This window comes from Bombus affinis, chromosome 13 (genome assembly GCF_024516045.1).
Source record: "Bombus affinis isolate iyBomAffi1 chromosome 13, iyBomAffi1.2, whole genome shotgun sequence".
Classification (NCBI taxonomy): domain Eukaryota; kingdom Metazoa; phylum Arthropoda; class Insecta; order Hymenoptera; family Apidae; genus Bombus; species Bombus affinis.
The window spans coordinates 370,502-391,346 of NC_066356.1; the positions used below are offsets into that span (position 1 = coordinate 370,502).

At 38.4% G+C, this 20,845-nt stretch overlaps 1 protein-coding gene across 1 annotated transcript in view; it reads left to right on the forward strand.

Moving 5' to 3' along the window:
- LOC126923634 (uncharacterized) overlaps positions 1 to 20,845 on the forward strand; it is a 162,477-nt gene that overhangs the window by 56,872 nt on the left and 84,760 nt on the right. The window contains exon 3 of the mRNA XM_050737305.1: positions 2,994 to 3,108. Within this exon, the coding sequence (XP_050593262.1) occupies positions 2,994 to 3,108 (115 nt within the window). The remainder of the gene's footprint in view (positions 1 to 2,993; positions 3,109 to 20,845) is intronic.

Sequence of the window (20,845 nt, forward strand, 5' to 3'; positions counted from 1 at the left end):
ATAAACGATAAATGTATCTTGAAAACCACAAGATAATATCACGGTGTTTGCTTCGATTTCTTGCTACGAAACGTACCTCTGTTGTCAGAATTTTCCGTGCACTCATGAAGAGAGAGGAATTTTTTTTCATAATTTGCAAGCACCCTCGATTTATACAGGATAGCCTCATGGGTCTGATCTCGCCTCATTAACTGCGAATCAGCAGAACATAATACCGCCTGAAAAAAAGCGTCCAAGATAGATAGAGCGACAGAGGAAGGATGAGGATGGGTGATGGTTGGAAAAAGAAAAAGGCGGGACAAGCGTGAGATAGGAAGGAGAGACAGGAGTAGAAAAAGAGGACACGACAGGAGGAAAGAGTGGAGGAAATTTCGGGACATGGAGTTATCAGGTGGGGACGTGGAAGAGGTAATAGCCTGTGAAGGGAGGAGAGCAGGAGGCGCGGAGATTGTAAAATCGATGAGGTTCTTTCGCGCTTGGCGCGAGTCAAGTTCCTTAGGGTACCTGACGTTTCCTCATTTCTTCCGAAGTCGTCGAACGTCACGGGTCCGCGAATTGCTCTCGGTTTTTTCCTCAGCTCGACTTAAAACACGACAAATTCTCTCAACCCTTGGCCCGGAACCTGGTAACCAGGGGCCGGGGGGAGGGGGGTTGAGAAAGCTATTTCCCGCTGTAAAGCGAGCTGTCTGCAGTAAGTATAAACTCCGGAGCTCAAAGGTGCTCGAGGCGCCTTCGAAACTCGCCGACTAGAAGTAGCACCCCCATTTGAGGGCGAGTGTACGCGCGCGCGCCAACAATCGTGACCCCATCCCCTATGCCCATGGGATTCAGAAGTTTGCGTTTTCTTCGCCTGGCCCCCCTTCTTTTACCGTCTTTCCTCGCTTCCACGCCGAGTCGCTCCCGTCGAGGGAATTTTTTTAAAAGCGGCGAACAATTTGAGATAATGGTTTGGTAGAGATGGATTTATGTTCTCCAGCTGCGAGAGCCTGTTATAATTCACTTTTCCCGGAATTTATGGACCAACCTTTTTGCAGATTGGTATTATGTTTTGTACCTGTCCGCGCTCTCTTGTGGTTTCATTACAGTGATTGGAACGATCAGTGAACTGCCATTCAATCAGATTGGTCGATTGATATTTTTTCATCGTTATCGTGTGTGATGGCTTAAGCAAGTACAGCTGCTTATTGTTTCTTCGTTGTCGCAGCTTTCTTCCACTCCGTTGGAATTTACATTCATTTCTGAATACTGAAGCATCTAATAAGCATCTTTTCTGGAATTAAATGTATACGTAACACTAATCCTTTAATAACAACGCGAAACTTAAGCACTACGCGAAACTACCAACTACAGTATAGCTGCATTATTCCGTTAAGTTTTCGTTCTTCTCGTACTTCTTGTTGTTTCAGTCGGTATTTGTTGAAGTAGAAGTGGTTTCCACTGTTCGTAGTTTCTATGTAGTACTGGATTTAGCAGTACATCGTTTTGGATTCTGAATCTGAGACATTACCTTTCTGTTTGTCACGTAAAGGATCGGAAAGAGCAAACCAAATTTGAAACAAAAATCTTCTTTTATTATTAATGGAAAAAGGATTACGCCTTGATGAAGGCGTATTGTGTATATGCCATTAATAAAGAGAAAATTCATACCTTGCTTTACGACGCTGGCCTTAGTAACTCTTTGGATTAGAGACATTTCAAAAAAAAGGAAAGGTATTGTAGGGGATATATTAAAAACGAAAAAATTGTTTAATTTTACTATTCAAAAAAGGAAGAAGTATTATGCCTTGATGAAAATTTATCATAGACGAAGAAAACCTTCATCGCTTCTTTTACAATACGGCATTCTATCTTCTTCCCTTGTCAGTAGCTCTTTGCGCTGCAGTTGCTTGAATCCCTATTCCCTTCGGGAATTTAAGAACAAGAGCCTTCGCGCAAGAAACCTCCCTCTCTTACCGCGTCCTTTGATACGCTCGCTTGTTTCTGGATTTCAGATTTCTACAAGGTGAATATCGTACTGTTCGCGGTCTTCTTGATGCTTGTGGGACTTTTATCTCATTCAATCCATAGAATTACACATTTTTTTTTATAAAACACCATGCCGGCTTGAACGATTACCTTTGATGCCTCGTGATAAAACAACGGGACGTCGATATCCGAATTAAAGAAAATTCTATAACAGCCGATCACCGTTAAATTCGAAAACACCAATTAAATTTCCCGGTTGCTGCTTTCACTTTTTATCAAAGCGTAAAACGCAGCAGCCCGCGAAACACAAATGCAAACGCAGTACCGCATTGATCCGTTATCGAAAATCGAATCGATCCGCGCTGGTTCCGGTTTAACGGCGAATTGAGGATCGACGCGGTGCCATGCACCCGTCGTTATAATAAATTTACGCTCGATACTCGTCCGCGCAGGGCTAGGATACGCGATATTCATATTTATTTATGAGGAATGTACGCGACCCTATTGATTTTTCGACCTTAACGCCGTCGGCTCGTTATTCGAGCGCCACCCTTTCAGCCTTTCACGCGGTTCCACGGCCGAACAAAGTGAGCCTGGCATAGCCGGCACAAGTCCAAAACGGTATGATGTTCAATTTCGCCAGAGCATGATTTAAATATTAGATTAGTAGAGGCGCGAGTTGTACGGGAAAAATTATTGCATGTCGGAAGAAATAAATAAATAAATACCGGTTTCTTAGCGGACAGGTTACGTGTTCCTGAACGTATCGTCAAATAAAACCAGATTGAAAGTTTGCAGCGGAAAATACGATGAAAAAGATCGAAATGTAAAATATTTTGAAATGAATCGAAAGAAATTTCCATTGTTGTACAATAGAACTGAGTTATATCCTGACAAATATTAAATTTCAATTATCTTCCGTCGATATCGTTTCGAATGTTTATTGTAGATAATTTAAAATTAAATTTAAAGCCTGAAATGAATGATTGTGTGTATCGATTTTCAATAAAACCGAATAATTCTTTCAGCTATTTCTACACCGCCCTGTTCGTATGTAAAATACAATAGCCTGGAGGATATACTGTCACAGGATTTAGGATTCACTCAACTGGAGTTCACCCCTACCGTCGTATCGAAAATGAGGTAAGAGTTGATTAACCTGCGACATGCATGTGTTATTAGGTTATCATAAACAGGCCTATTATAAACCTTTTTACGCCGACGCTTCATTTTTATCGATGTTAAATCAACCCTTTCGCTCTTACCGATTTATATATACACTCTCTTTAAATAGTAACGATGTCGTTGGAGCATACATGATGGAAAATGTTTTTTGAAAGAGAAGATTGTTTGCGGATGATATTTATTGGAAAACAATCATCCTACATTCTATATACATGTATCAGAATTCTAATAATAGGGCTTTCTTCTTGCCGCATTAAATCAGAGATAGTAATATAGAAAAAATTGCAATTACGAGATGAATGAAATAGTAGCGGAACTAAGCGTAAGTATTAAATTCGAAATTTGAATGTCGGAATATTCACTTCACAATTTCTCTTTCATTCTAGTTTCTTCAATTGCGTAATTACTTACGCTACGGACTAATTACAAAACGTATCGTTAATTTAATATTTAATAAGCTGATATAATCGACGCTGAAGCATTGTTTGAGTTCAATCGAGCCAGTAAATTATCATTTATCAGCGTAGACTTTTCTCTTTCAAATACTCTCTATTTCAACAAAAGCAAAGCAGGAAATTGGAATTATTACAATGTAATTATTTACAACAGTTTAAATAAATTCATACGATCGATATCTACGTAAATATATTAGGATATTCGATTCGCCAAAAGATCTTCATCGATTTCGTTAATAGCGTTCGCAACGACTCAATCAGTACTGAATCCATCGTCGCCAAATCTCTTGCCTTGACAAATTCGCTTACATCATAGAATTAAAAATTTGAACCGTAAAGAAAAAGAAGCGATAAAAATCAATGGAGTACCGGACGATTATTTATGGCGGAGCTAGCAACAGCACGAATAGAAATTAAACGCGAACAGCAGTTTAACGCGATAATTAATTCGAAATCAGCAGAACCGCTCGCAGATTAACAGACATCCAAGCCCCGGTTTTAGTTGTCTCGCTCTAGTTTGCGTTTGCAACCTCGTAGTCGCCCGTTTCTACCCTTGGTCGTGTAGTTGCTGCAGATAAACGCGAATACTTCATAAGCTCGTAATCCTGAAACAAAACGCCCGCCAAGAACAAAAGGATTTGCTCCTGGGTCTCTGTCTAACACGGCAACCTCTCGTTTCCACTTGCACGGCTAGCAACCAACTCTCTCGATACGCACTGGCAACAACCTCCGAGGGGTCGCTCTTCCTCCTTTCGCGCTTCTTTTCCCTTCTTCGGCTATTTAAGTAAGTCTTAACCGAGTCGCGAAGCCAGTCGGTTATTAAAAGTCACTCTCTGCTGGCAATGAAACCAGCTGCCAACTTTACTTCGCCTTTTGTTTGCGACGCTGAATGGATCTGATGTCGAGGAGGAGGGGGTTAATGGTTTACGCGAGGGTGGAAGATAGCCTCGAGGTCTTTTTCGGGCGTTCTATCGCAACCGTGAACGATTGAACCGTTTCTTTTGATGTCTTTTTAGATTTGGGGAAGGTATAAGTAGAATCGATAGGATAAGACGGGAGACTGGGGGATTTTTTCGGTCGAGGGTCCTTTTTTTATTGTTTGGGAAAATACTCGTACGTCTCTATAAAATAAGCTTGGGTTTGGTAAAATTGAATTAGGATATATCGAGAAACAGAAATTGAGATTTCTTTTGTTAAGAGCAAGACTCGAGGCGAGCAATCGTTTTGCATTGAATCTCTCTTTTTTTTAACAAAAAATTTCAAAATTCAATTTTCAAGTCAAGTTGAATCCTCTGTTTCCATAAAGATAAAATATCTTTAATTTTTAATCGATATTCGCTATATTTTCAGCATCATTACCATCCTATAGATATTTTTTTGTTAAAAAAGACCTACAAATCATCTCATCAGAAATACAATGTATATGAAAAACGCAGTTGTACATTTTACGCAAAGGAAAATAAATATCCCGCAAGCATTAACTCTTTCATTTAGATTTTCGAGGATCGACCATGTTACCATTGCGACTGCCAAAATCCACCTCCAGTATTTGCGGTAGATATTTACTTTAGACGTTACTAAAAAAATACACGGCACCGTAAAAAAATTCACGGGGAAAGGAGCAGGGCGAACTAGTTGAACCACCAATTTCGGTAACATTCGACCAACCGAGTTGCAAAACCAACGGAACGAAGTCCGAATATTACATACCGTAAATCATTATCAGAAAACACAATCAGCTTTTCGAATCGCTGGCACATTGTCCTTCTATGTTGTTCGCCCGTAGCAGAAATAGAATCCTCCTGAAAATCCTATTTTCTCGGATCGTGTTGGACGTCAAGCACCACTGCTGGCCGAAACAAAATTGCGAAACAGTATTAGGTATACGCGTTTCAGTTCTTGTGGAAGCTGAAACAAATAGTAATTTTCATTTTCAGACAGCGACCGATGCTTGTAGAATGTGAAAGTTTCTCGATAATGTAATTATGGATAGAAAAATGGTAGTCAGTCATCGAGGAAATAGAAGGATTTGGAATTTCTAAGTTTTCTTTTAAAGAGAGGACTACGGACAATCTTCCTATAAGATATGTTCCCATTTACAGAGGTTGTGTAGTTAGTAATCTACCTTAAATCCTACGTTGACCTTTTTTCAAGCTTAACTTCCTCTTGTAATTTAATTTTTTGCAGCTGCAATTTATATTAGACCACCGGACAAGTCTAATTTCTGTATACTTGGAAATTAAGAATTGACACAGATTGCTATTTTTTCTTCTCTCTTTTTTTTTTTTTTTTTAATTCATGAGAAGAGAAGTATTCAAAAACGAGAATCTGATTTTGCCGATGTTTGATGTCCTTTCAAATGATCGAGTTAAGTTTATCTGGATCGATGCTATTACATGGCATTAACGACCCGATCATCGTAACGGTTACAGCTCCATAAAGTCTTGGCAAGCCTCAGCGATGATACATCTTGTAATCTCTTTTCCTCGAGGAATAACGGAGTTCCTCTCTCGCCCGCAGGCCATAATCTATTTCTCTGCTGCATTTCTGCACCACTATCTCTTCTTTCTCTCTCTTTTCTTTCCGTTGCTTCATCGTGTTCACTTTCCGACTTCTTCGTCCGCGCAGCTGAACCACCGTGTCTTTATCCTCTCGAGGGAGGTTTATTCTTGTTAGGTTAAAACCAGAGAAGCAGCAGCAAGCAAAACAGCGGTTACGTTCCGCTTACCGACGGTATAACTTTTAAGATCGCAAGGACACGTCCCGTTGTTTTACTTGTTTATTTAATCAACATTAATCGTTTAATAAATTGTGCAGTCGATAATTCAGTGGGAGATAATTGTGTATAATTCAATGTACGATATGGGTAATTAAACGTTATTCCAGTCAGAGGTGATAGAACGATCAGCTGCGTCGAAGTTAATCGCTTGACTTATTGAACAAATAAATTCCAAAATTCAGAAATTCTTTGGGAGCGGAGTCGATTAAATTGGAAAATTTGTCAATATTACTTGGAGAGAAAATAAAAGATTTGTGAAAATGTACATGTAGAAAAAATAGTTGATTAATCCGTCGTACTAATTTTCATCAGAGATTATCTCAATTTCGAATGAATTTTTACCAATTAAATCGTACGTTAATTAAACCACAAGCTTCTTTGGATGGATTATTATGTCCAAGTTTTCAGCTTTCGAACTTTAATAATTCTAACAAAATCCTACGAAAAGCCGCGGAAGTTCCATCGACTTTTGCATCAAATATCAAACGTTGCCATTCATAAATCATTGAGAATTCGCCAATTTCAGATAAACTTCTTACGAAGGTAGACTTCTAACGAAGCTATGAAAAAGCACTAACTTTAATAACTTTAACACATCCTAAGTGTATTAAGTATCTAGTCAGGGTCGGTTGTACTTCGACATTCTTATTCTTCCGGGAACTTCGTATCACAAAAATCAAATCTTAGACTCGTGTTACCGGTTCACTCTGTCGTGTCAAGGTGAGACGACACGCCAGTCAGTCGACGAGGGAAATCGGTATTAAGGGATGAAAGGATTTCGTTGTGGCGTATTTTGCCTGTAATCCAAGTGGGTCACCCCCGACTCCTTTTTTCCCTTATCGCGTTCGAAAGCCGAAAAGTTTTCGAGGCTCTATGAGCTCTACACTTCTTTGCCCGCACAGGGATCAAGCACGATTTTCGGCTACAGAGATTGGAAATCGCACTAGCCGTTATTTCAACCTTCGGATAGTCTCGCCCCTGAAACGGCTATTGTGCACGAAACCTTGGAACAAGGTGACTCGTCCTCCTTGCGCCCAGGCTGCGCCTTTTTTCCTGCAACTTGGAAAATTCTGGATCGAGGGAACACCGGATATTACCTCGACCAAACTAAAGATACTTTTCTTGCCGAGAATATTTCTTTTCGGACGTGGCGCCCGCTCGATGGAAATCTGAACGGATTTAACAGAGCAGAAGCTCCCTGAATCTATCTGGAATTCATGGTGGATGGTAGCTCGTCGATGGTATCAATGGTACAGTCTTCTGATTGAGTGTCAGCTATCTGGAGAGGAGAGAGAAAAAAAGAAAGATAGAATTGTAGAATTAATATCGATAGATAAAAGTTGAATATTATTGGAGAATGATGAAAGTGGATATATAGGAATTGAGTAATGATGGTTATAAAAAAAAGGTAGAAAAACGATTCTTGAATGGCTATGAACTTTACAAATCTTTAGTTATTTCTTTCTATTTTTTCAATCCCTATTCTTACGATGGAATATGATCTCAATTATCGAGGAAAGTTAATAGCGGCTGTTTACGTCCCGTATTGGAGCTTCCTTCCATATTTTAGCAAACTTTATTGGTGTTCGGATCTTTTATAAGAAGAATACCATTCTGATCGATCATTATTCCTTTACTGTTCGCTATTACAATCTTTCTTCCCTGTGCAAACCAGAATGCAACAATAGTCGTGTTTTTTTTTAATTTTTAATTTTTAATCGAATAATCTTCATATTGGATATTATAGAGGACCGACCGATCTTTTTCTTTTACAATTTTCTTCACAAATTTTATTAAGATACAAATTGTTTATTAAAATATGAGATGCGTGCTTCTAACATTTTTGGTCAAAAATATTATTCGACACATTTTTTTAAATATCTTATAAAAGTAAATATTTTTTAAATATCTTATAAAGTGCGCGTATTTCATATATTTCCACTTTGCTCAGAGACATCTGAAAAACGTGAAGAAAAATTTCCACGCTGACGTTTTCCTTTCTTGAATCGACACTTATTCCACGCGCTTTCTCCCGCTCAAAGATTTTTCCCCCCACGTAATTGACCGGCTGCGATTTGTTGTCGGAGATTCGTGATATTTTTCTACTGTCGATGACATTTTACACAAGAATATTCGATTGTCGCGGCGCTTGTTATTACAAGCCTCGCTAAGGGTTTGTGTCGGGCTATAAATTACTTTTCCAACGAGACGAAGTCGACCGCAGACCCGTCAATAATTCATCGCGGTCCTGCACCCACCGAAAATCCTTTCACATAGACGGGAAAGACCTGTATGTTACAGCAGAAAAATATTTAATTTACCAAAAACCCCGGTGAAAATATTACGTCGAGATGGAAATTTTCATCGCGAATTTTTATAAACCCTCCCGTAAAAGTTGCGCGAGGTATAATATGGTGCAATGTGAATTTAGGATGTATCGTGTTTTTGACATTTATTTATTTGAACAAATAGAAGCAACTTTTTTCATACCGCGTATCTTTCCAACTTATTTCATCTGCACGAAAAAATGAAATAGAAAATAACGTGCTTTCAGTGAAGACCACTCTCCAGAAAATCGGTTTTGAAGATATACCGCGTACTTACCTTCGAAGTATTTGTTACGTTTTACTAATCATCTCTCTAGTCAAATTGTTCAAAGAAATTTTAATTTGTGACGGCGTCGACCGAAGCGCAATACCGACATGCCCAATTTACTATCGATATCCCTACGTTTCTTTCGCCGAATTATCGGAAGAACGCATACGCGGCGACCGCCGCGGTATATCTAATAAACGCGTGTGTAGTAGGGATATCGAAGGGCAACAAAGGAAAGAATCCGTGGTTTCAAACAAAAGAATCAGTCAGTCTATCTCAAGCTGTGAAGTGCGAAAGGTCTCGTAATAAGTAAACCCGTTCACAAAAACCTTGATTGTTATCTTTTCTTCTCAATTGTTAATTTCGTTAATCGTTTGATCGTTGACTGACATTGTTGCTTCTTTACTTGTTATTAAACTTTTTGTTAGCAAATCAAGTGTAGTTTCTCGTATGTACTCATTCCAACCACCTCTATTCTCATAATAGAAATAGGGGATCAATCAGTTCGTGGCGTCGATTGTTTAATCGTAACGAGAATTTACGACTCTCGTTGACGCGCTATCTCTCCGCGAATGGTTGAAACAGTATTATTTATTTAATTCTATGTATGTTACATACAGGACCGAAAAGCATCTTTTTCGCCATCTCGATCGCATTGCCACTGAATAAATTTCCGAAGTCTTAGAAGGATATAAAAAAATTAAAAGAAAAGAAACGTCGAATAAGAATGGCCTCTTGTTTTCCGACTACAACATACAGATGAACGTCTGACCTTAAATGCTTCTAACACGATTACAAATCGTTGAAGAGTTAAAGCTAGGTTCCTTGTCGAAGTATACGTTTTCGTAATGGAGAAGGCATATATTTCAGAGTCAGTTTCATTTACCTTTTCATAGAACTCCCCACTTTCACCCTGTTTTTCCTCTCTCCTTTTAACCACTCTACACGACCTACATGTACAAATAAGTAGGTACGCGCGTTTCAAAGTTTTACAAAATGTCTCTTTGTTTTCCTTTAAGCATTCATCTTACGGTCTGTAGCAGTTCCCGTGACTTTATACGTTTATTTAAATGTTTTAATTTTGTTGATCTTCTCATCGTGTATTGAATTGAATATTCTTCGCTAGAATGTTTTTCACATTTTCCAGACGCATGCTTCACTGTAAACTTTAAAATAGTAGCGTGATTCTGCAAAGAAAACTTCGTGATTTGATACTTCAGAACAGTTGTAAAGTACGTGTATCGATATCTACAAAGCACAGCTCCTCTTGAATCCCTCGCGCCAGAAAGAAACGTTATTCGTACGTCAGCGCGATATGCAAATGCATTACGGTGACGCATGTCAGTGTTGGAACGCGACTGATTGTCGCGCAAGGGTTTGAGAAATTGTCTGAGATCCTTGTAGCAGAAGGCGTTACGCGTGAACCTCGATCCGATTTTATCATCAAACGAAATGTTGACAATTTTGAATCGTGTCACCTGTTGCACTGATGCGATGCATCTCTTTGGATGCGATATTAAAATGCAAACAGTCAAGAACGTTTAAACCGATGCACTTGACTCGCATCACCCTGTGAAAAATGATTGGATCGCATAAAATATGAGACTCTTCGGCGTATTTCTCCTCTTACTAGAGATGAGAAGTCAATTCTTAAACAAACTGAATTACGACGATTCTGCATTGAAACATCAGAAAACTTGTGATTTGATTCTACGACGAATGAAATTAATTTAGGAATTTTTTAAATAACGCTGATATCAATTCTTTTACGTATGTAATATCTTAGATTTTTAAGTTTGTAAATAGTTTATGACTGAACTCGCAAACTCGTTGTAGTGTGACTAAAATAGGACGCTGTAAGTCAGATGTTTAAGACAACCATTCGAAAGCGTGTGATCTTCCAGCTGTAAACTTCGTCAGGAACGATATTTCCAGGCTGAAAAATTTTACAACGATTCGTTTACAACCACTGAAGTGCGATCGTAAAGTTAGGAGATCGTAATGTCTAACACGCAATTATGGTTTTACGGCCAGTGGATGTACAATCGACGGAGAGTTAGCTCCGGTATAGCTCTTACGTCGATTTATTTGATTAGTTGCTTGAGTAAATCTATCGAGCTTTGGTAATTGTAATTTTATTGTCTGTCAATCATCACATTTAATTTATCGAAATAGAATTTACTTCTGTTTATCGAAATATAATTCTTTTCGTTCACGACGAAACAGCGTTCATAAAAGTTTGTTGTAAATCAGTCAAGAAATTCGTAATCGATTTCACACAATCACGTTTAATCCTCGATAACGATATTCCTATTCAAATATTCCTCTCGAATTTTGTATCGTTTTAGAAACCATCTTCTCGAATCTTTTCACGTGGGAACATCTTTTTACGCTATATACCGTTGTCTTGCGTTCTATACGCCGTGAAATTTCCACTTAACAACTTTCGAACAACGATTCTTTCGATTCAACGATTCTTTATTACGGATCTCTCGGTTCGACGAAGTTCGCCGAAGTTTATTGAACGTAAGCATACACGAGAGAGATCTCACTGTTCATCTATTTTACAAGTCGCTCGTTCGCCGCATCTTCCATGCCTCGGAAGATAAGATTTTCCCGAAATTTATCGGGGCGAGGCTGGCTGGTACGCCCGGTGCTTTAACGTACTCATTTTCGCTGGCGCAGTCGGGACCTTATCGGTTTTCGAGGAAACTCGGAAGATTCATCGGCGTGGAGCACGGGAGAAAAAATCGGCCGCGTGTGTCTCGCACGTGCAAGACTCCACGATGTAAGTGTGCTCGTAGCTCTCTCTTCCGCCAGAACAATTTATCAGACGTCGGATTTCGGCTAGCTTCGAATCCTGCGGGCCATCGTTCTGTTTCTACGATCCATTTCCTCTACATTTGTTTCGCCTGGATACCAGAAACGTAACCACACACGGGGAATTCTAGGATTCCAAGTTAAATAAAGGGTTGTTTGGCTCGACACTGGCCCAAAAGGTGTATCTCGATGAAATTGGTTGAAAAAATAATTTTAAAATTATATATAATAGAATAGTCAAACTAATATTAACTGATATTAACTGATCAAATTTTACAAGTTCCCGGTGCTAACAAGTCCCCTTTCACTTTATCACAGAAAATAGACAATTTTGGTATTTCAGTCAGAGAATTTGGCCTCGATTCTATTCGACTACTCACGCACGTACTTTCCACACAGCACTTACTAACACTCGTACGTTCCCCCTTCCTCTATTTTATACTCTCTTTCACCTATTCCAGACAAATTACGCAGATATTCCCAGGACACATTCGATCACGTCCACCCTGAATTTAGGTCGAACTAGATGGCATACTCAAAATTCAATCGCTCGTTATAAACATTCGTACCAAGTTCTCATTCGTCCCTTTCCATCTGTGGTTAGTGTGGTTAGATACTATTGTTCTAAATAATATAGGAACAACATCGTATTATTTGTGGGAAGATTTTTAAATACCTAAATTCATGTATTTTTCGTTATCCTTTTTAGTTCCATTCAATGTTCCATTATTTATATTTTGTAAATTACTTGTCGTAATCTTCTATAATTTGCAAGATTTCCTCTGACAAAATAATTTCCAGCAACATTTATCCGAATAAATTTCGCGCCGATTTCATTCAAAGTATCCGCTCAACGTAAATTACGAAAGGAATGAAATGTCGGTCGGGCAGGAATCCGATAAACTTCGTTCACGCGATACACATATGCAATTTTGTATTTGCAATCCAGTCGGAGCGTCACGCTAGCCGAAATCGATTTCCGACCAATTCATCTAACGGTTACGTACATTTTTTCCCCTCTGTCTCCTTCTAGTTCTGCCACTGTTTCCACCGATTCTGTTCATCCCCGTGCTCTCCTCCACCTTGTCCCTTTTCGTTTCACATCAGATGACAGCCAATTTTTATTCCAGTGATTGCATTTGCAATTCCCATGCGAAACTCCCGTTTTTAGTCACACTTTTCGCGCGTCTGTGATCCCTTCCTCGATTCTTTCCAAATAGCTTTCGCCCTTTCAACAGGGAATACATTTCAACCTCGAAGCGTCCAACCGCTGTTTCCTTGCTGCTTTTCCTCCCTCGATGATCACGGAAAACGCGACTGATGGATGGCCACGATATTCTCGCTAATAGGTGAAGGAATTTAATCAAAGACCAGATGGACGAAATGGTCTTCGCGAGGCGATGAAGGTAAAAATAAAAAGGATGTTATAACAATGTAACAAGTTCGTAGTTGGTAATTTTAATCGTAATAAAATACAAAGCCACAAATTCCTAGTAATCGAGATAGAAATTTGAAAGTTTCATTTCACATATAGTGCATTGTGTCATTTATTATCACGCTAATTCTGAATTTACATATCTAAGTTTAATCGAAATTCTATTTTACGGACATCACATTGAAAGTAATATTTCGTAATGGCTTGCACGAATCGTAAAGGCTGTTTTTACTTCCACAATATAAGCGTATCTCTTCTGGCGAATTTTATTTCTCTTTTATATAGTTTCGTTCCGAATGAAGAAGCAGACGTTTTGTCAATAGTACCATTCGCATTTATTTAATAGAGATGCTATTTACAGCTAATTATTCTTCACAGAGAACGGGCTTCAGCAGGCTTATTTAACGTTCGTTTTGCGTAAAATAGGAAGCCAGTGTTCTCTGCATCTAAAATAAAAGGGGATGGTGTCGAGGGAGAGGGACAATTTCACAAGAGCAAGGCATGGCTCCTGAAAACATAATTCCAGTTCTTTAAGAAGCAATTAATTTCGTCCTCGAAGGAATGATAAAGGGCAAGGGAGAAACAGCAGTGGAGGTGCACGGCAGGACAGACATTTAAACTAAGTGGCTTCCTTCGAAATTAGATCAAGCAGAATATTCTCCGTTGTCCCGTTTCTTTGCGGCCAGCCAGTAATTCGTTCGTGGCATAGCTACCGATATAAAATTTGCAAGAACTCGGACAATTGATCGAGCTAACCGTGCCATGGTAAACATTACCCTAAATTGAAGGACGATAAGGCTACGAACACGCGGTACCAACCGCGATTTTGGGCACGTCGATGTTTGATGATGTTTGATCCGTCAATATATGCCTCGAGTATACTGAAACGTTATGATGACCGTTTTGTCGATATCTTGACAGATGTTGTTTGCACGGAATATGTTTCGCTGTTCTTTTTACAGTTTTTTATTGCGAAATTTACTAGAATAAGAGTGCGGGAATAATACATGAGGGGCTCAGAGCGAGTTTCATTTCGTTTTAGAAATAAGGCAGAGTGGTAGACAGAGGAAAATTTAAGCTTGGTACCTGCATATATTAATATTACTAACTTTCGCATTAGACATTTGAAAAGAAACGTGTGTTCTCGGATATGCATATATTTATGTACGGCTTTCGTCAAATAAAACTCCACCGTGTAAAATCGCGGCACCATTTTTCCTCCAAGTTCTTCGTATCAGAGTGGTTCTTCTTACAGGCAGAAATCGATGTGAGATTGTATAGCAGTTAGTATCGTCGCGAACTTTTCTGCATCCAGAGAAGAACATTCAGGAAGGAAGTTGGTTCATCGACGAATCTCGGTTGTTGCGATACTTTAAATATCTCGTTGGAAGATTTTACCTGCAGCTTTAATGGAAATTGGAAAACTTTTGTCGTTCTCTATTATCCTCCAAGCGCGATTCACCTTAAATAATTACGATTTCGCACCGACTAGCAATAATTTCCAATCGAAGCAGTAACATTTCAATTAAAAAGAAGTAGAGAATAGGAGAATTTATCGAAAGCTAGAAGCTAAAGCTAGCAATACATCTTCAACTTCTAGCAAGGAAATTCTACCAGAAAAAGTTCCATGGGTCCCTAACTTGTCTCGCTAGTACTTGAGTAATAAAAAGAGGTTGCCATCTCTCGACCAACGTCAGTCAACTTGAAACTCCTCCAAACGAAAAACGACAAATCCTACAGAACCGTAGAAACAAACTACAGCACTTGTGTCTTCGACTGGGCCATTGGCATGTTTCGGGAAGAGCGATTCTCGACTACTCGTTCCAGCTTAACCCAATTCCACGGAAAATGGAACTCAACCTGATCGCTTCTTGGCCACGAGAAACCATCGATAATGATTTTTTCTGTAATTGAGTTATAAGGAGTTAGAAGTAGAACATAAAAAATATTCCGATTCTGGACAAACAGGAGACGCTTTCTGTTCATTTAATATAAAATAGAAATAGCAATTTAATTCTAGAATACATGTTTGAATCACAGAAATCCACTTTTTTAAAAACATGGTATTTTACATGTTTTCCTTTTCAAGTTTTCCACTCTTCCCGATGGTGAAAATTTTTTCGAAGTCGTTTAGTTTTTAATATACCTGATAGTAGTAACGATATTAGGTCTCGTTATAAAGTTTGCGTAACTTTAATTCGCTTTCCTCTGGAGTTTGAAAAGTATGATTTAAAACATTCTGGCTCTAGGATTCGGATATGTAGCTTTCAAGACTCAATTCTCTAAACTTTCTGTTCCTCTGAAATTCCGCACGATTCTCGTTTCTTAATCACGCGTACTCGTTCCACCACGCGTATTAACCACGCGTATAATACGCGTTCTTACCAAATGCAGCGAAATGTTTCAGACGTTGTATTAGAAATTATTCATCTGCAACTATGGGTCAGGGAAAAATCATGCAGAATATGTCCTTTGTTCCACTGTCATCCTACTATTCACATTTCCAGAATGGAATAAAAGTTATCAACGGAATGAAAGAAAAAGTATGAGGAAACGAAAAGGTACGTAGCGAGAGGCGGTGGTTGTTTCGAAGGGTGGAATAGCAGATAAAACAAAAGGAAGAGAAATGGAAGAGGGGACGAACTGCCAGACGCAGAGACATGGTTTATTCCAACGTTCCGCATCGTTAGGGCTCACGTTTTGACGCACACCACCGAGGCATCACGAATTACGCGCAAGCCAGCTCGTTGTACGCTCAGAGAATGTACGCGACGCTGGTATTGCCGATGTTCTCCTGAATGGGCTGATACAAAGGGATCCACCATATGACGTGTAGCCGACTGTATACGCGCAACCGCCCTATTCGTGTATCGTCCAGTAGCATGGTGATAACTCAGTTATTGGGCGGAGAGTTCTACAGAGTTCCATGTCGTCCCGTGGACCAAATTTCTCCTTGGCAAGAACTGCTTTCCATGTAACTTTTCTGCAAGTAACTTATTTCACTCTCTTCAGCGAGGAATAGTTCGAAAATACGCTCACAAGTGTCCAGACGCTTTGGTTGATTTGTGATAACAGTATTTCAATTTGAACAAAATGTATACAATTAGTTACGAACTAGTATTCGGAAGAAACCTTTGTCAATGTTATATTAATTTAATTTACGATCTAACTTGTAATTCAGGTATTAAAGAATTTGAAAATGAAAAGCTTCTCGAGGAAACTATTCCGCGAGAAAGCTAACAAAGAAAGGGAGAAGAGAAATAATTTATAGATTCTTTCAACGACCAAACTGGATTTTATTCGATGATCGGGTACTTAGCAGAAACAGCGTTAAGTAATGGAGGAAATTCGACGCTTCATAATCTAGTTAATCGATACAGTCTTTATCATATGCAGATCTTACTCCTCTAGCCATTTTCCTTCATTATATACGAAGGGTTCCAGTGGCTCTTTGTTTTCATTGGTTCAATGAAATCTACTTACTGGAAAGGTTATTACTTAATTGCCAGTTCATCTATGAGCGGAACTGTACAGACGTGTTGGGCTTTCTCGTGAAACTGGAACAATTTAATTATTCAGAATTAACAAGCTATAATCCGCGTAATATAGATACTAATTCTATCGAAGTATAAGAAATTTTATACTTAAATTGAATTTTTCTGCAATAATCCTTCTATAACGCTTTGAGGATTTTCCTTCACTTAACATTTGGATTCGAAGAAAAGACGTTAGCGAAGTAGAAGCATTAAACGAACTTTGGTTTTCGAGTTCAATTAGATCTGACGAACTTCCATCTTGAAAACTTAGCCACGAGCTGGACTCGAACGTCTCGTTTAACTGTCAGATCTCAGAAATCCAGTAAGTCGGAAAATCAACCGCAGTATACTAATGTAATTGTCAGTTTAGAACAATTGGAACTGCTATAAATTGCCAGTCAAACGTTTCTGTTGTTTACGGCATTTTACGAACTGCGAAATGATCCTCCGAACAAGCACTTCGAACATTTCATCGATACATTTGGGGAACTAAATATGTCGTTTACTTCGCTAGAAATTCTTCTTAGTACAACAGATCCTCATAGCTATCTCCCATGTGGATACAAGTTTCACAAGTGTCATGTACATTGAAGGATTAATATACAGGGTTATCCGCTTAACATGGAACCCACGCTTGCGAGAACATTGAGAACTGCACAATGTAACATATACGCTTACTACTACAATCAAATATCGCGAGCGATTTCTAAGCTGTTGCTAGAAGTACAATGGCGAGAAAACAGAATGGTGCGATTGTCGCCGAAGAACTTCATATTTGACGTCACAATAAGGAAAGGACGATCAATGAGAAAACGAGTCACACATTTTCGCTGAGTGCAACGAATTTTCATGTCCCTGCGCGTTGTCTAAGCTTCGAAGCAAACAAACGCGCCAGATTTTCTTCCCACATTTTTTTTATAACTTATATCTTGGATTATGCTTATTTAAAATATAATTACAATGTAATTTTTGTTTATTTAAAATCGCATTTGATCGCCGCCGTTATTACCGGATTACAATGAAATAATTCGTATTCTTACAAACATCGAGCCTCCTTTTCTATTTCGTTCGATAATTTCGATTTTTAACGTCTTAACTCATTGACTGTCACGCCTGTTTTCAAAGAAATCTCCGTCAGGCCACGCGTGCAGCAATACCAAGCGTTCTCTGCTAGGTGCTCTCATCGATATTTTAGTAATGCGAGTCGCTCATGTGGTGGTCTCAAGAATGATCTTTCGTTTCGTTCGTTCGCAACATTAAAACCATTAGCTGTTGTTAAATATAATGAAGGAAAGTGTGGTATAGATTATTTCGCCCAAATGGTTTTTTATGCCACTACAATTAGAAAAGGAATCAAATGGTACAGAAAACTTGGCATTCAACTCCTTTTGGGAATTTCTGTTGTAAACACTTTGACGGTTTTACGGAATATTTAGACAATTATTAGTTGCAAAATTATTAGGGTTGCGTGAAAATACAAAAAATCCTTGTCTTCGACGGAGTCGGCATAATATCAACGTTCGGAAAAATGATTCCGGAAGAAGCATTAGGCGCGCATGCAAACTATGTTATGCAAATAAAAGACGTCGAATGGACCGAACAAAGGCACAAAAGAATTTGAAGAAAACAATAACTTAGTGTCCAAATTGTCCCAACCAACCTCAGTTATGTATAGCTTTAAAGTTTTACATTCTAAATAATTTTTTAATAAACCATTTTCGTATTACTTTTATGACAATTCAACAGTTTTATTATTATGGAATATTTTTTCAAATACCTACGACAATCCTTCGCAAGTAGTCAAATAAGCGACATCCGAATATGGGTTACGTTGCCCGACCAGAAACTTTGCTGACACCAGAATACGGGTGTCGTCAAAATGTTAAACATTTTCTCTTGCGTCATACTTTAAAATTTGTTAATGACCGCTTTCTACGAATTAACCGTTATTACGAGATTTTGGATCGCTCTGCTATCGAATGTAAGAATAAGGAACATGGAAAGCAATTGGGATCTTAAGACAACAAGACACCGTACAGAAGTCATATTAAGCCATAACCAGTTTAAAAAGATAGAAGTGAATTTAACTCTCGTAGTGCAGTGTCTGACTAGTCCGTAAACGAAGTTCTCTATGTTAGACTCATAAGAAACCGAACGTATCCCTAAGCGACAAATTTAACAGCATTATTCGACAGCTTAATATTAGATAGCTCATTAGATGATTAGATAACATTTGATTGTAGTAGTAGAGGTACGTGTTACACTGTTGTCATTCTCAATGTTCTCGCGAGAACGGGTTCCGAGTTAAGTGGATAATCCTGTATATTCTAACCAAGAAAATTTGGCCATGTTAGCCTTTATGAAATCTGAGTAATTTAATAAGAAATTCTGCTCTGTTTTATCAAGTATCCAAAGAAAGTGTTCGTAATATTATCTTTCCCTTGGCTGATCGAGAAATCGATAGTTCTCTAACGGTCGTTCAAAAGTTGCATGTTGTTTAGAACAGTTTAGAATTTGGTTGACGTTTCTATCAAAGGTTACGTTCGAATAGGTGATGTCAGAGTTGTGCATGGCTTTGATAAAGTTTATCCAACCACTGGCCAGAGAAAGCTACCTATAGGGAAGCGTAGGGCAGGGTTGAAATTGCAGCTGACAACTGTGGAGTGTCGAAAGGTTTCCTCGGTAATTGCCTCACGTGACGAGTTATCGATTCACCAGGTTATCACAGACGCCAAAAACTGTGATAACCATAACTATCCTCATTTAGCGCGTTTCTACACGAAACAGTTTATTCATGTATTAAAGTAATCAGAGTATTATGCACAAAGAAATACAAGTCTGAAAAGTTTATAACAAAATGGTTAACATAAACCGAATAGCTTGTTCCATCAAAATGTTGTAATGTCGTAAATAGGGAAAGTTAACAGGAAGATTAACTTATTCGTACTTCTCTATTCCCCATACGCATTTGTTTTTAGCTGAAACAGTCCTTGAGCGGGTATAAGTAGAAACTTCCAACTTCGGTCAGACAGCCACCGAGGAACATTTGCTCTTCGTGTATTTCCCCTTCTCTTTACCTAGTAAACTAGAAAATGATTCTTCCTATAAACTACTCGAAACTATATTTAATTATAATCGTTAAACTGCGGGTGTTTATACAATTTTATATTTTTATGAACATAGTTAGAGAAATGGAATCTACGCAGAGATTTGTTTTACTCGCTAGATATCATAACGAATATTAAATTACAAGTACTTTGGATGTTTTAAATATTTTTACATCTTTGATTTTCTTTTAAAAACATAAACATTCGCAGCCTAATCATCAATCCCTCAGCTTCAACAATTCTGTTAATTTCAACAATTCCTATTTTTTTATAACCTTCTTCTCATACACATCTCCTGTTTAAAAACTGCTCAATCACTCGTTTTTAAATAAAATATTTCTTCATTTATTCTTATTGATTGGAAATTAGACATGTCCCACAATGTTCTCGATCTCTTCTTCTTTAACAATGACAAGTTCTTCGTTTAAATACGTTCATCGAGTAGCTGTAATAAAGGCACAGTAAAAATATTTGATGGAGTACGGGACATAGATTTATGAACAAAGTTTTCTGTCAATGTCGAACTGGTGCACAGAGACCAGTACAGGCTATCGGTTGATCAAGATTAATGACGATATCTCGCAACCAAGTAATTTCAGCCATCGAGACAAGTTGACGTTCGTTGTGTCGCTCTTGTTCTACTTACACTACATTTATTCAACATTAGTGATACACGATTTAACATGCCCTCATCTCTTGCAGTCCTTTTGCGTGCCTACCAAAATCACCCTTGTCAGTCCCGTCATCCTGATTTTCCCTAATTTTACGTGATTTATAACAATAATATAATCATCAACAGCAGGAAATTATGACGTGAAGTCGAGAAGAGACAACGCTCTTAGATTGGTACGTGCCATACATAAAGTCCATCACCGTTCAATTTCTGGGCAAAAGTGAGAAATAATCTCTGCTTTTCTTGCTGCAAAAAATTTATCATACGAAATGATTCGATTTTGTTATAGAATTTG